Here is a 15,718-nt window from a genome sequence, read left to right as displayed (position 1 = left end):
TGATCGTCTGGCAAAAAAATAATGCAGCAGCTGTATTGTTCTACACATTGGGGTCTGAGGAATTCCCTTTGGATTGTTGGGCACATCTAGTGCCGGCTCTTAATGAAACCCTTGGGGATTGACTGTACATAACTAACGGATAAGGAGCTGCAACCACATCACCAAGCTTACCCTCCCATTGTGAAACTGGCAAAGGCTCCAGGTCCCAGCTCTTGTCAGTACACTCCAGTTAAAGTTAGCTACAGTACATCTCAAATTTTGAACTTCAAGTAGCTTATGTGACACATTTTTGGCCTTTATGTACATTTGCTGTTCTTAAAACAGTAACAATTTAATTTATTTTGTCTATAATATAGCATGAAAATAAAAAAGAAAAATAGAAGCTATAATCGGTTTGACATCAAGGCCCATTTGCAGCTTCGGTATTTTCACCAACTACAAAACTATTCAGCTGGAGAATTCAAACAGAAAGTCGCACAAATGCAGAGCACTACAAACACACCGCCGAATAAAACATCCTCTCAGATGGGGACTCTAAAGAGGCTACCACTTTCTGAGGAATGTTTCTTTTGTTATTAACACAGTTTTCTGCCTCTAAAGTGATCTGAAACATGACACAGACTTGCAGTTTTTTGAAAAATACAGTAATGACACATTTTCAATCCCCATCCCCACCCCAAGACAATCTTGTTATAAGAGCAATATGCCTCTATGACTGCTCATTAGGGTTGCTTGTCTGGCAACTGCAGTGCAACACAAAGCTTGAAAGATGAGAAACAATAATTAAATAAATGAATCAACTACCAGTGACCTTGAGTTAAGCTGTCATTTCGTCTTGTAACGTCAGTTTTGTACTCCATAAATCTGCTTCCAAATTCACTTCCCCCACAAGGCCCGGCAGCCTCTGCTGACAGCACTGACAAAGTTTCCAGCAAATTTGACAAAGGGCAGGGTGGGGGTGGGAGTGGGGGTGTCTGAGATCACTGGTCATCAGTGTGCACTCACCTGTCTTCAAGGGTGACGACGACCGGGAGACTTTTTCCTGCCAGCTGTACTTCTTCCCAAACGAGTTGTTATTCAGGGTGTCCTGCGATTTTAATTAAGAACAACAACAAAGCTTTAATTCTGCTGAACAGTGAGGGTGCATGACAATTAGATGTCTTTGTTCCAAGCTGCCGCGCGCATTTAAAGGGGCAGGGATCCCTTTCAGATTGCCAGGCAGGAACCGAGCTGAATGCCCCTGAGGCCTGTCACCAGGCTCACCTAACAGACTTTCTGTTTTCAAAAGGATAAAATAAAAATACACACAGACATACCCACGCAAACTGGAGATATTTTTTGTCTTCCGTGCAAATGAAGAAAAAAAAATCCGATACAAATTAAAAAGCAGGTTTGGATCGATTAGGTGTCAACCTCAATTCAGCACCAGCTGAGATATAATTGTTATAGCAGCCTCTCAAGTTTCATCCTCTTGCCAGCACTTCTTCTCGTCTGTCTCAGTGAATGTGGAAAATGTGCTAATCAGCTGACAGTCTTCAAGAAGGAGATCCCAGGAAGAGCAGTCAAGCAAATGATCAAGTCACATTTACTCTTAATATGAAAAGAAAAAAGGCAAATGCAAATGCAGGAAGGAGCTCACTGTGGAAGGTTCAGAGTCATATTTATATTAGAAATGACCTTCCACCTAACAACAGTTGAAAAACCCAATAAAATATTTCATTTCATCTTTTGGAATATAGCAAAAGGGTTTTCTGTGTAAACAGAATCAGAAGCAGCTCAACATCAGTAAGACAAAGGAGAAAATTGTAAACTTCAGGAAGTTCAAGTCTACTCTGCCCCTGGCGAAGTGGTGGCTGTGAGGCTAGTGATCTACACAGGCACTCGGTAGGTTGCCGGTTCGAATCCCATAAATGCCAAAAGGGACTCTATTCTTGGGCCCTTGAGCAAGGCCCTTAACCTGCAATTGCTGAGCGCTTTGAGTAGTAAGAAAAGCGCTATATAAATGCAAAGAATTATTATTATTATTGGTTCACATTGATGGCGACATACAAATACCTTGGGCACATCTGAGTGACAGGCTTGACTGGACTACCAACTCAGAGAATATAGAACAAGGTTTTCAGATTGGCCTGAGAAGGCTGAGGTCATTTGGTTCATGCCAGCCACTCTTACATGTTTTCTTTCAGTCTGTAGTGTATTTTTCTATGTGTTAGTGTGCTGTGGAAATGACACTTGTGTAGGTAATGCCAACATACTAAATAAACCAATTAAAAAGGCCAGTTCAATCTTGGGAGTCAGGCTGGACGCACTGGAGAAAGTGATCACTCAGGAAGCTGCTTACTATCCTGGACCACGACTCTCACCCCCTGTATGAAGTTTTGTATATAAAGAAGAGCACAATTAGTAACAGACTGAAATAACTGTGCAGCTCCAAAGAGTGCTATGTCAAGTCATGTCTACCTTCAGTCATCAGACTACATAATGACTCACTCCTTGGCTGAAGTGGTGTTGCACCCTGTGTGCTAAATGGTACTGAACTGGTTTAGTAGACATCTTAAAAGACATGATGCCATGTGCAATATACTGTGAATATGGCTAATCTGTACTGTGAAATTGTAACTTATAAGTATATGCAATTCTAATCACTTTACACTTAGTAATACCTACACTTTGTTGATCTACTTATGAATAAAAAGCTGTGCCACTCAGCTAAGACAGGTTGAAATCTAAGTCATCAATGCAGATGTCAGCATTAACGTTTGCAGTGTGCCGTCTACTGTATTAGAAGTATTTTGTAATGCATGTAGTAATAAAATGCACTGCATTTATCATTCAAACAGATGGCACATCACAAACATTTGTAGCACTGCATTTATCATTCAAACAGATGGCACAAACATTTGTAGTAATAAAATGCATTACTACAAATGTTTGTGATGCACCATCTGCTGGAAAGACAAATGCAATGCATATGCCAGTGTTATATGTCATGTGGTATGTGCATGCGGTTAGGAGCATGCACTGATGCAGCACGTTGCCACACCCACCATGCAATGAACCACCTAGATTGGGACCCCAGTGCAGCCATGCAGCGGGTGACACCACAGCAATACACTGGAACAACTGGTAGGAGTACCAATCCTGCCAACAACCCCTGAGTTTTCCTTGCAAGTTGAAGGACCTGCTTGCAGGGCAGGATGCAGATTAACGTGCTCAAAGCCCCAGTGGAGTAGAGTCACTTCTGGTGTAAAACACATGTGTTAATGTCCATGATGCATCATCTGTTGGATTGACAGAGACAAAGCAACCAGACACACACACACACAAAGACTCTTATCCTTTTATTAAGGTGGACTAGCTGCACTATGCATCTAACATGGGTTGAAATCTAAGTAATCAATGCAGATTTCAGCAATAACCTTTGCAGTACACCATCTACTGGAATGTATTTAGGAATTCACATAGTAATAAAATTGCATTTCTAAAAATGGGTGTGATGCACCATCTGTTGGAATGACAAATGCAAAGCATTTTATTACAAATGTTTGTAATGCGCCATGTTTTGGAATGACATAGCAACCAGATGGACACACAGACGGACACACAGGCACTTGTCTTTTTATCAAGGTGGATTCTTGTTATATGTGTATTTGTACCTTGTTAGCATACTTAAGGCTATGATCATTACAGTTTTTACAGTATGTAAAATTTTCCTTTTTGTCCATTGCTGTAACTCTGCAATTTCCTTTGGGATTAATAAGCCATCTATCTATAAACAAAATATGTATCAAGCAGCTTATTCACAAAAACCATTTGTGTTTGCTCATTCCCATGCAATTTATTTTATAACACACTAGAATATGTTGATGATTATAAAAGTAGGAAATGTGTCAATTTTTGTATATTTTTAAATATAGAGGAATGCCATTAGGCTATCTAATATCAGGCCTTTATGAGGAGGCATGTAAACCCACTATGGCATTTCAAGTCTGTGACTGAAGTACTCAGTCTGAGCCACAGGTTCACCCCTTGTGGTAAAGTGCAAATGAAGGATATTAACAGTTAGGATTTGAAGAAACTCTTAAAGATACTCTTTTTAGAAGGATCCATTGATGACAGTAGAGTTGAATCCATCCCCAGGTTCTGTATTAATGGAGGTTAGACATTCTATCAATGTCTGTGTAAGTTTTACTCAAACAGCTTTCCCAGCTATTCATGTTAGATTAACTGGTGACTCTGAACTGCTCCAGTATGAACAAGTTTGGTCCATGAAAAAATTGAAGAAACTTGCAAGTACTGCTGTGGAATTCTGGTAATTCTGCAAAGGAAAGTTGGGTTTGGAGAACACACAAAATACAACTTAAGCACAACTTACAAGAAGAATACCTGCTAGTGTAGAAAAATGATGAAGGAACTTGTCTTTGACTCAACAGCTAAACACTTTTTTCATTACTATGAATCATAGATACGATTCTTTAAATCCACTTCCTTCTGTAGCACCAAAGCTTTCATTCACAGATTATTTTTCTAAAAAATGTAGGAACTAGTAATGCAGCAATCAAAGAATGTAAACTACTGCCAAAAAGTTTGACTCAGAACTGTTCTCTCATCCTTATCCATTAATGATACGATGGCACACATACAGAATATTATAAGCTATGACATAATTTTGACATCAGCCTGACTGCTCTACTGTTAGATACATCCTGCTGTGGATGCAAGAATAAAACACAATATACTTAATATAAATAGCTTGCTAACTGACTTTTTGAAAAACAAGCCATAATAAATGGCTGCATCATACAGTTATACAGTACAGTGCTGATTAGTTTCAAGATCAAGACATAGATTTTATTTGATTTGTAGACTAAATACTTTGAAATATTTACCATTAATGAGTGGAGTAGGGCATCACTAAGTTTGTATGGGAAAGTACAAGGTTCACCTGCATGAGTTACTCTGGCTGCCTTATGAATACAGTAAATATCCCTTAAGCATTAGAACAAAGAAAGAGGGAAGACATTTTTAGGATCTGAAAAGCCTTCCAAACTACCAAGTACAGCATCTAGAACAGGGGTCTCCAACACGTTGCTCGCAGTCCCTTTCCAAGTAGCTCGCCAAAGGGTTAATGAATCCTACATAAATTTGAAAACTTGATAAGTCAAATTAGGAGTGGGCGATCTTTCCAAAAATCATATCACGATCCTTTTAATACAAAATCACAATCTGAATTGCAATCTGTCTTTTCAATGTGGCATATACTTAAGAGAATATCTGGACTCAAACTCATCAAGACCTAAGTAACACTTTATTTTAAATATCAAACAAAGTTGAATTCAATTGTTCTCTCGTTCGCTAGCTAAGCAGAATTAAGGAACATGCCCCGAAGCTGGCGAGAGAGTGAGGAAGGCCAATCACCACCACCCCAGCCTGCTATGTGTTTCTCGGATTTATGCAAATAAATCGGTACCACAAGCAAACTATGATACATAGTGAAATGAGAGAAGTCGCAAAATCAACCGGAACGTTCAAGCAAATTATAGAAAAAAACCCAATCTAAATCCATTAAGTAGTTCTCCCGTTTAAAGCGGACCAACAGACATTGGATTTTATATATTATGTATTAGTAAACCTTTAAAATAATGTACAGTTAAAGTCAACAGCATTCCTAGAATTTATGGAGTTTAGTAGAGCTAGATAACTATAAGAATCTTCACCAAGCTGCTCTTAAAATGTCTGCTTTGTTTGGGCTTACATACCTCTGTGAGTCTGCCTTTTCTGACATAAATGTAATGAAATAAAAGTCCAGAACAAGACTGACAGATGAACATTTAAATGACTCCATAAGAGTGAACCTAAGTGGCTACACTCCACCATACACCTCTCTTGCTGTCTCCATGCAGTGCCAGTCATCTGACTAACTAAAAACACATCACACATGCAACTGGACATGTGAAGTGAAACAGTGACATGTAACAAAGTGACAAATGAACAAGTAATATCTGTGTATTTATAATTGCATTGTTTTGTTTTGATAGCATTCATGTTTTAATTCAATAGTGTGAGATACACTAGAACATGCATACAGACATACAAAATGCACTTGCAGGTGAACTAAATATTTTTTGTGATGTTTTAATGCAAAATGTGAGTTGTGGACACCAACATTTTGTAAATTTTCAGGCAGAACAAGCTTATTCAGTTTGTTTGGGTTGAAATAAGCTATGAGAATAAACGTTAGAAAACATGAGTAGCTCTCGGCCATTTTCATTTTGTAAAAGTAGCTCTCAGGGGAAAAAGATTGGAGAACCCTTATCCAGAGGATACGATCTTCTCACTGCTGGAAGTTGCCACCTGCTTATCCTGAAATGAGCCAATGAATGGCAGGTGTTCCTCCTGACTGGATAATGCTGTGGTTTTGTATGAAATGAAACATTTTGTTGTTAGACCAGTACACAGTGTAAGTCTTAGGGGCCAGACAAGCCAGGTGGTCACCTTACATGGAATCTTGTGGTTTGTGGGAGGATGGGGCACCAACAAGCTTGAATGCGATACATTGGAAAAATCCTAAATGCAGTATTTAAGAATTATAAATTGCCACATCTTCAAAAATGTGTTCTTCTCATTCAAATTTGACTAAATGTGCATTTGTTTAACTGAGAATGTTGATACATATTTATGTTGCTATATGACATTTTCTCAACATTTTTGCATGAATTGAGGATTGTTCTGATGATGCCAGAGGCAGTGGACACCAAGCTGTGTTAACTCTTCAAAGTTTAAGCCTATTAAAACGTATCTGATATTGACAATAGCAAAAGGATAAACTATTTATCTGAACATGTACTATTTATGTTGTGCCTTTGTGTGAGTGTCAGTGGTGCAGTAGTATCACTGCCGCCTCTCAGTAAGGAGACCAGAGTTCGTGTTCCAGGTCCCCCCAGTGTGGAAGTTGCATGTTATCTCCATGTCTGTGTGGGTTTCCTCCAAGTGCTCCAGTTTCCCTCCACAGTCCAAAGACATGCATGTGTGACTGCGTTTGCCCTGTGATGAGCTGGCACCCTGTCCAGGGTTTGAACCTTCTTGTGCCCTATGCTAGCTGGGATTGGCTCCAGCTTCAACCCACAGCCCTGGTCTTGATTATGTGGGTTAGAAAATGACATGACATTGGTCAGGTAACATACGTTAAAATAAATGTCAAAGAACTAAAATTTAAAGAAATGAAGTTCTCAGTGAAAGTAAAATAAGTTGGTTATACTCAAAATAATGGAGACATGAAGATAATTTGAGTTAAGAATGGGTGTGGGTGGTCAGTCTGCTCCATCCAGTTCAGTACCATCCACTACAGCATTACTGCTCCACTACTGTCATGCCATCTGCACTTCAGAACATGTCATCTTCCTGAAGCAAAACGTGTTTGGGCTCAGCCAGTACTTGGATGGGAGACCATCCGGGAAATGCTTGGGATGCTGCTGGAAGAGCTGTTGGTAAGTGTGATAAGACACGCGGTGATGCACAGTTTTAAATAAATATGGTCTGCTCAGTCTCGGAGAGTGACTCAGTCTCGCAAGGGTAAATTTACTGTACCAAAAGCCATAAAATAGAACTAGCATTCAAAACTAAGCCAAGTCAAGTTGAGGAGTATGTACTGGTACAGTGCATTGCCGCACCCACTACACGTCGAAACAGCTCAAGATCCTGGTTGGCAACCCCCCAGGAAGACACGCAGTCCAGTCCTACCCTCCATAAATGACCCTCTATCTGCTGCAGCAGCCACTTGGGTCCCCAACAATAAGGATCTTATGAGCCGGATCACCCTCAGGGAAACATGCCACATGGCTGTAGTGCCATAATTGACGCTCCCTCACAATGCAGATAATGTGCCACATTCGGGACTCCATGAGCAACCGCTCATTTGACACAAAGTCAAACTAACGGTACCAAAGGATTTCCCGGAGTGACACAGTACCAAAGGAGTCCAGTCTTCATCTCAGGTCACTGGATAGTGTCCATGTCTCACAACCATAGAGTAAGACAGGAAGCAGCAGGACTCTAAAGACTTGAACTTTCGTCCTTTTGCATAGATATTGGGAGTTCCACACACCCCTTTCCAGCGACCTCATGACCCCCCATGCTCTCCCAATCCATCTACTGACTTCACAGAAAGCTAAGACTGAAAAAAGGTAATCCTCTTAGACGGCCACATGCCCATGGATCAAGTTACTGCCTCTTAATCGGTGTCAATTGGGCAGTCAGAAGGAGAGGGTTAAAGGAAAAAGTGTGGCATGATGCCTACAGGGAATGAACATCATTATGGCACAGTTAGTCCCCAGTACACCATTAATGGCTTAATATTAGGATGAAGAATGAAAGATGGCTGCCTTGATAGTAGTCATTTTATGACATTCTCAGTCACCCTGATTTATTCTTCACCCTTGCAGTCTTGCATCATAGATTTGCCTGTCCTTCCATTAAATGTCAGACTCATCTCATTTTGAATGAATTCTACTTCTGTCTTAATAATCACATTTAAAAACTGTCAAGCCAAAAAAGCTAATTCTTGTCTGTGAATGCATAGAACAATATATACAAATTATGAATAAGAATAAAAACACCTCAAAATTTAAAAACTGCCTAGATAATGTCCAGGCATTGTGGTTAGTGAATTAACTCACGGATTCAGCATCCCATATTCAAATCCAGCAAATGGTTATGGTCCAAGAGAGTTTACGAGTTTTCCTTCATGTTTGCTTTGGCTATTTAATGGCTACTCTATTTTTTACTCCCACATCATTCCAAAGATGGGAAGGTTAATTTATTAATTTAATTTGAGATTGTGGGTATATAAATGTGAATGTTCTGAGGATGACTCTGGCCACCCACAAACCTGAACTGAAATAAGCGGCTCAGAGGATGGATAGATAGACAGACAGACAGACAGAAAATCTATCTATCTATCTATCTATCTATCTATCTATCTATCTATCTATCTATCTATCTATCTATCTATCTATCTATCTATCTATCTATCTATCTATCTATCTATCTATCTATCTATCTATCTATCTATCTATCTATCTATCTATCTATCTATCTATCTATCTATCTATGACTACGACATATCCATGTACTTTTTGAAGATAAAACTGTGCGATTCTGCCATTTTGTATATCAAAAATAATTTTGACTTGGAAAATAGTGCACTTATTTTTCAAATGACAAATAATTCAAATATATAACAATCAGATGTTTTAATTACACTTCATCTCGCTAACACTGAAGTAAAGAAAGGTGCAGGTTTGGGCCAGAGGTGCAGATGGTAGCCTTTCTTTTTGTGAGATTATTATTAATGTCTCTATTGTAATTGCCTATAATAATGTGCTTAGTCATGATGCATAATTAAACAAAAATAATTAATGGCATGACAGATAATCAAATATTTAGCTGTACAATTTTAACAGGAAGCATTTAATATTTTATGCCTATCAGTACAAATCTAGTCGAACGTGTTTCTATTTGACATTTTAAATTACATTTATTTTAAATTCTAACATTTTAAGAATTGAAAACGTGCTTCTCTGGAGCAAATTATAACATCTACAGTATTTAAATTGCAAATAGACTTTTCCTCAAAATCCAGTTGTCATCAAGTACAGACATACTGTGGACTTTAGAGGATGCTCATAGGCTGGCCTCAAACTCAGATAATGTCAAGGATGTCAAAGTGCAGTATATAAAAGAAAATGGTTTAATTACAAAAGCTACAGTAACAATACCAGAAGGGGAAAGGGACTAAAACATAGGAACGCATGAAACCTAAAAGCCTCTCAGGATCTACCTACACAAAACCTGGTCTTATAAAGCATAGTATAAAGCACCCATGCAGTACCATAATCAGCTTCCTCTTTCTGTTCCCTGAGTTCTTATTCCATCATGCCAGTCAAGCCCTTGCCAACACCAAACCTCCCAACTTCTACCTCTTTGGCCAGAAGAGGCCTGTAAGACCTTTCTAAAGACAACTTCCAGGACAGATTCAATGTCTCAGAAAACTTTCAGGCCTCATCCTATTACAACCATCGCCCTCAACCTGTCCCTAAACAGAGGTCCTAGGCCAAAACTCTGTATTATAGGCCATATATTTTTATAGCTGGCCACCCTGCTGCCATCTACTGTATCATCTTGGAAGACACATAATACCTGTATATTTTATCAATGAATGTGCCCCAGATGTAATCTTTTAGCTCCCCCTGCTGGTGGTGGTTTTGTATCATCAATAATGATAATAATCATCTACATGAACCCACACGAAACGTATCTTTAGGACATTAGAACACTAGGACAATCTAGACCAAAACAAGCCATTCAACACAACAGTCCTATCCAGTAATTCTTCTAAAAAAAATCAAGTCTAGTTTTTAAAGTCTCCAAAATCCAATTGTCTTCTACACTAATTTGTTGCTCATTCCATGTGTGTCTATCTAGTCTGCAGGTGCAACCCTTATGGACTCTCAATGATAAAGTCCAAGGATAAAATATGAACAATAGTTAGGGGCAGTGTGCTGGTGTTCTTCAGGTGTTCACTCTATTTGTTTACTCTTCTGCCATCTTTAAAATCCATAACAATGAAGTGGGTTTCAGACGGCCAGCCCTCAGACATTCCCAACCAATGATGATGCACTAATAGCTAATATAATAATGACGTCTGTGTTTAAGTGGCAGCAACTCCACCTGTAACATGAATTTTTTGTGTTTCCATGGCTGGGTGTACTAATTGTTTATTCCCATTTGTTACAGCCTTACATTGTAATTTCAGTAACATCATAGTCATGAACACATTTGTTCTCTTTTTATGATGTTTTGATTTTGTACTAATTTATTAATTTATATTTCTTGCATTTTTTTACATTTTCTTTTATTGTGGGTCTGAGGAAGTGCAGTGAGTCCCTCACAATGTGGTGCACAGCTGAGCTTCTATAAAGGAAGGCAGTTTACTATTTAAAGGAAAAATAAGAAACAAATTCTGTGTGCCGAACTCTTCTCCTGTCAGCTCCTAAATAAAAAGCTTGTATAATCTCTGCCACACGCAGAAAATATATTCATTCTTTTATTCTGTTTCACAAAACACATTAGGAAGTGATTTTCTTGTTTGTATCTTTTTATTGTGGGTATGCTCTAATAAACTTAGAAATATTGAGGAAATGTCAAAAAAAGAAGCAATATTTCCTTTACCAAGAAAATGCCCATACCACAGAATGTGATATACTTTATATCTATCAATTTGCTCAATTAGTGTATTTATTTATTTATTTATTTATTTATTTATTTATTTATTATACATTAACAAACAATATTTTATCTTGTATAACACCTCTCCTCTGGTGAACTCTGACCCAAGGCTCTTTACAAGTAAATATACAAGGTGGATTTTCACAATGGCGATGCAGGCTGTTTAAGCTCACATAATGAGTCAATGGCTGGGCTTGTACCAGAACACTCCAGTAGTATCACACTACTTTGAATCGCTTCTTCATACTAAGCATCATGTTAGTCTATATAAAGCTTGTGGGCAGAGTCTGACATTTAGACTGGGGGGGCCAGATGAACCATAAAAAGGTAGCCATTTTATAGTCAAGAACCGTACTGCCACATATTTACATCACATCCCCAGTTGAATATCATACAATGGTCTTAATATAAATATAAAAATCTCACATTAAACACAAGTACCATTAACAATATTTAAATGACATTTAAAGTTCTTTCTTTCTTTCTTTTTCTTTTAGCTTGTCTGTATACTTATTGTGATTGTGGCAAAAAAAGCACTGATTATCTCTCTTTTATAATTAAAAAATCTTGGGACGAGACAAGACTTTTTAGCCTGGGACGAGACGTGATTTTTTCAAAGAGATACTTTCATGTCCCGTGATACGAGACTTTGTGCCAAGAGATTTAACTGCGCCCGGTACAGGAAATAAAAGGCAAGGAGTAGATGACAAAGTAGAATGTCGTAAAGAATTCAAAAACGTTGCTGCGATACACATGCAGAGCAGATTAGAGATAATGAAAGTACTAACATTTGAAAGTCTCAAACAAATGATGGTAAAGATTGCATTTACGCAAACAAATGGAAATGATTACTCTGTGAAATAACGGAACAGCGAAAAGAGATTTAATATATTGTTCGGATTTAAACTTTAAGTCGGAGACTTGTAAATCGTCTAATTCGTGTTGCCAGGAGGGAAAAGTAGGGTTTCTTCTCAATGAAGAGGTGTATCCGTGAGAATTAAAAGATTTGTTATCTGGTGAGAGTAAAATCCACATACGTGAGCGGCAGAGATGCGAAGTTGCTGGCGCATAGCGCAGGCAGGGGGGTTGGCGAGCAAAGAGAGAAGGGGGCAAAGCCCCCTGTTTTTAAATAAGATAGAAAATGTATGCATGGTGTGAGAGTTTGGTGTTTTGGTTATGGCTTTGATGATTAAATATTTTATCACAGGGGTGTATGTGATACATGATGGGGGCTTGCTCAAATCGCCTCGTGGCCAACAGGTGCAGCTATTGGACATGTAAAAGAGGAGAATGCTATAAACAAGATATACTATAAAAGTAGAAATAAAATTGACACAGTAAACTAATCCATGAATGAAGTTCTACAGAATGTTTTTTGTTTTTGTTAAGGACAGATGATGTGAGAAAGAGAGTTACTTAAGGAAGGATGGAAAATTAATGTAAACACGGATTATCAAACTATTTACATGTGATGTACTGTAGCTTTAAAAAAAGCTTTAAAGGAAAAAATATTTTCTTTATGTGAGAATTAGTATATCTGCTATTGTGGGTCAGGCTCTCCCAGCCACCTCATTAACTCCTGTGGATTTAATTTTATTATTTTTACATTGATTTTGTACTAATATAGTGCCTTTCAGTAAAGCACATTTACTATAAGAATGAAGTAAGAATGAAACAACAGTGAGTTAACCGTTCACCTAGTGGTCCTAAAACTGGTGTTCTTTATGATTTATTTTCAGCTCCGCAAATGAGTTAAAGCTATACATACTGACAAAAGAAAATGTTAGACATTAGGTAACTAATCAAGCTTCCCTGTCCCTTGTTTTTGAAAGTTAAATGCCTTTTACTAGAATGCTGAATAATTGTGTTAAAGGTTAAAACTAAAACTGTACCTTGAGCATCTACTGTCCACAGTATGGAGGTCATGAGGGCTCTTAGTGACCTCATCTGCATTAAGTCAGATGAGTGTCAAGCTATGGTGGCCACTGTATCCCAGCTGTGTCTGTGACACCTTGGTCTAGTGCCTTCTCTAAAGACTGCTTCTGTTTGCATCATTTGATTCCTGGTTTCGGCTCAAGATTTATTTCAACACTCCACCCATAATCAAGCTACATAATTATGGTACTAAAATGGAAACCGTGACAACTTTTGAAAAGTATCAGAATAAGATATTGGGATAAACTGGCCATTAGGTAACCTAGAAAGGTTGAAAGCCTAAAAGGCCTCCTCTTGTTTGTCAAACTTCTTATGTTCTTATAGCTATTGCGACAGACATTAGCTTTTAAGTTGCTGTTTGCAATCACTTAATTAGCTATGATAAGGTGATACTATCCAAGTAAAGCTAAAAGCTGAGTTGCCTGGTGCCCCATTAACACTAAGCCTTCTTTTGTCAGTCAACATTTATTTTAAATGTCGTGTTTCAAAGTAAATGCTGTTGACAAACTCAGCAGGGTAGCATGGATTCCACCTTAAGGGAAGGTTGCTGGTCTGTTTGCCTGTAAGTCTAACATTCAGCTGACTCACTGAGATTAAAGGATGTCACACAAGTCTGTTCCTTACAGACAAAGCAAAGCAGTACGTTGACACAATGCAGGCCTAACTGTAGACAGAAAGCTAATTTGTTTAGGAAACAGTTACAAATTTATTAAATTAAAGCCTTCATTTTATACTACTCATTAGAAATGTCATTTTCTGTCAGGAAAGAAAATGATGGGAATTACTTTCTAATTAGCTTAGGCAAATCTAACCTCTTATGTACTGATGATTAACAGTGAGTTGGGTGAACGTTTGAAATGATCTTTGAATCTGTGAAAATAAAAGAAATATTCAACTCTATACCAGGCATGTAACATATCTCTGTGACCTGGGATCCCTCTGGCATGTTGTAAAAAGGGGTCTATAAGAGGCTGGTAACAGGAATGGCATCTAGCTATAAAGACTATTGTCTATATTAATGTGCCTTATATTGGCAGAGAAAGAGAGACTATACAGTCCATAATACTTAAATATCTCCATAAAGTATACTGTATCTCTATACTTTTTAACCCAGAAAACATAATTGGCATTTGCCAGAATTTTTCAGAATTTGAGTACTCATAATCCAGCAATGTAAAGCAAGTTATTCATCAGTTTGGATTGCTGCTAATCATAAAAGTGCTATATAAAGTAATGACTGATTGATTTCTTTAGGATAATATTCAGACAATGCATTTCATTTTCTGTTTTCCTAAATATGTTGCACAACACACTATTTTAGGTCCTCTTTTGTTTATCACCCACATGGTTCCCCTGGGCTCTACTATTTGTCAACATGGTTCGTAATTTAATTCTTATGCAGATGACACCTAAATGTATTTAAGTGCCCACCACACTGTTCCTTCTCTACCTTCCTCTTTGACAAAATGACTCTGGGATTTTAAGCACTGGATGGAATCTAATTTTCTTATGTTAAATAAGGATAATACAGAGATAATACAGAGATGCAGGTTGGGTCTAAGACTACTCCTTCAGCGTCCACTGATTTTTCTCTTAACTTAGATGGCATTACAGTTACTCCTAGGACAGTTCAAAATCCTGGTGTCGTTTTGGATTTCACACTCTTTTTGGACACATATTAATGCCTTAACTAAAGTTTATCATCACGTAAATATATTGCTCATCTCCAATTTTCATTTAATGTTAATGATGCAGATATCCTAATTAATACTTTCTTTACCTGTCTGGATGACTGAAATTCATTATATACTGGTCTCCCTGTTAAATACCTCAATAAACTGCAATTTATTAAAAATCCAGCAGCATGGCTACTCCTTCATACAATGGCAGCTACACTTATCACTCCTGTTCTTTTCCAGTTACACTGGTGTCCTGCAACCATTCATATTCAATTTAAATGCCTCACACTTAGAGTACATAAAAAACAGCTAATGACCTTTTCCCTTCCTGTCTTTCGACTCTTCTTCAACGTTACACACCAGCTTGTCCCCTGAGATCTTCTGACACCAGTCTTCTCTCTGTTGTTGAAATCATTTAATGTGACTATCTAAGACTGTGAAAGACATCTCCTTAGCAACTGCAGAAGCCTTTCTTCTGTTAAGTCCAATCTCAGAACATATCTATTCACCCAGTATTACCACACTTTTATTATATTCTAATACAATTATTTTGCTGTCTTATGGATTCTTTATACTCTGTTATGTGTGTTTATTTCATCTCAAATATTTTGTTGGTTTTCTCTGAATTTATATTTTACTTAGTTCAGTTCAGTGACTTTGGGTTTGGGAAAAGGTCCCACATATATAAACCATATTATGCCCAGAGGGGACTGGGCAGTCTAATGGTCTGGAATCCCTGCAGATTTTATTTTTTTCTCCAGTCGTCTGGAGTTTTTTTTTTGTTTTTTCTGTCCACCCTGGCCATCGGACCTTACTCT

At 37.9% G+C, this 15,718-nt stretch overlaps 1 protein-coding gene across 1 annotated transcript in view; it reads right to left on the bottom strand.

The window, feature by feature from the left end:
- The window catches only part of LOC120526165 (C-Jun-amino-terminal kinase-interacting protein 1-like), a 269,108-nt gene that overhangs the window by 48,620 nt on the left and 204,770 nt on the right, over nucleotides 1–15,718 (bottom strand). Inside the window, exon 4 of the mRNA XM_039749182.1 lies at nucleotides 1,006–1,087. Coding sequence (XP_039605116.1) covers nucleotides 1,006–1,087 — 82 coding nt within the window. The remainder of the gene's footprint in view (nucleotides 1–1,005; nucleotides 1,088–15,718) is intronic.

This window comes from Polypterus senegalus, chromosome 1 (genome assembly GCF_016835505.1).
Source record: "Polypterus senegalus isolate Bchr_013 chromosome 1, ASM1683550v1, whole genome shotgun sequence".
NCBI lineage: Eukaryota > Metazoa > Chordata > Cladistia > Polypteriformes > Polypteridae > Polypterus > Polypterus senegalus.
Note: the sequence above shows the minus strand (reverse complement) of the source record. Positions and strands in the feature narration are given on the sequence as shown.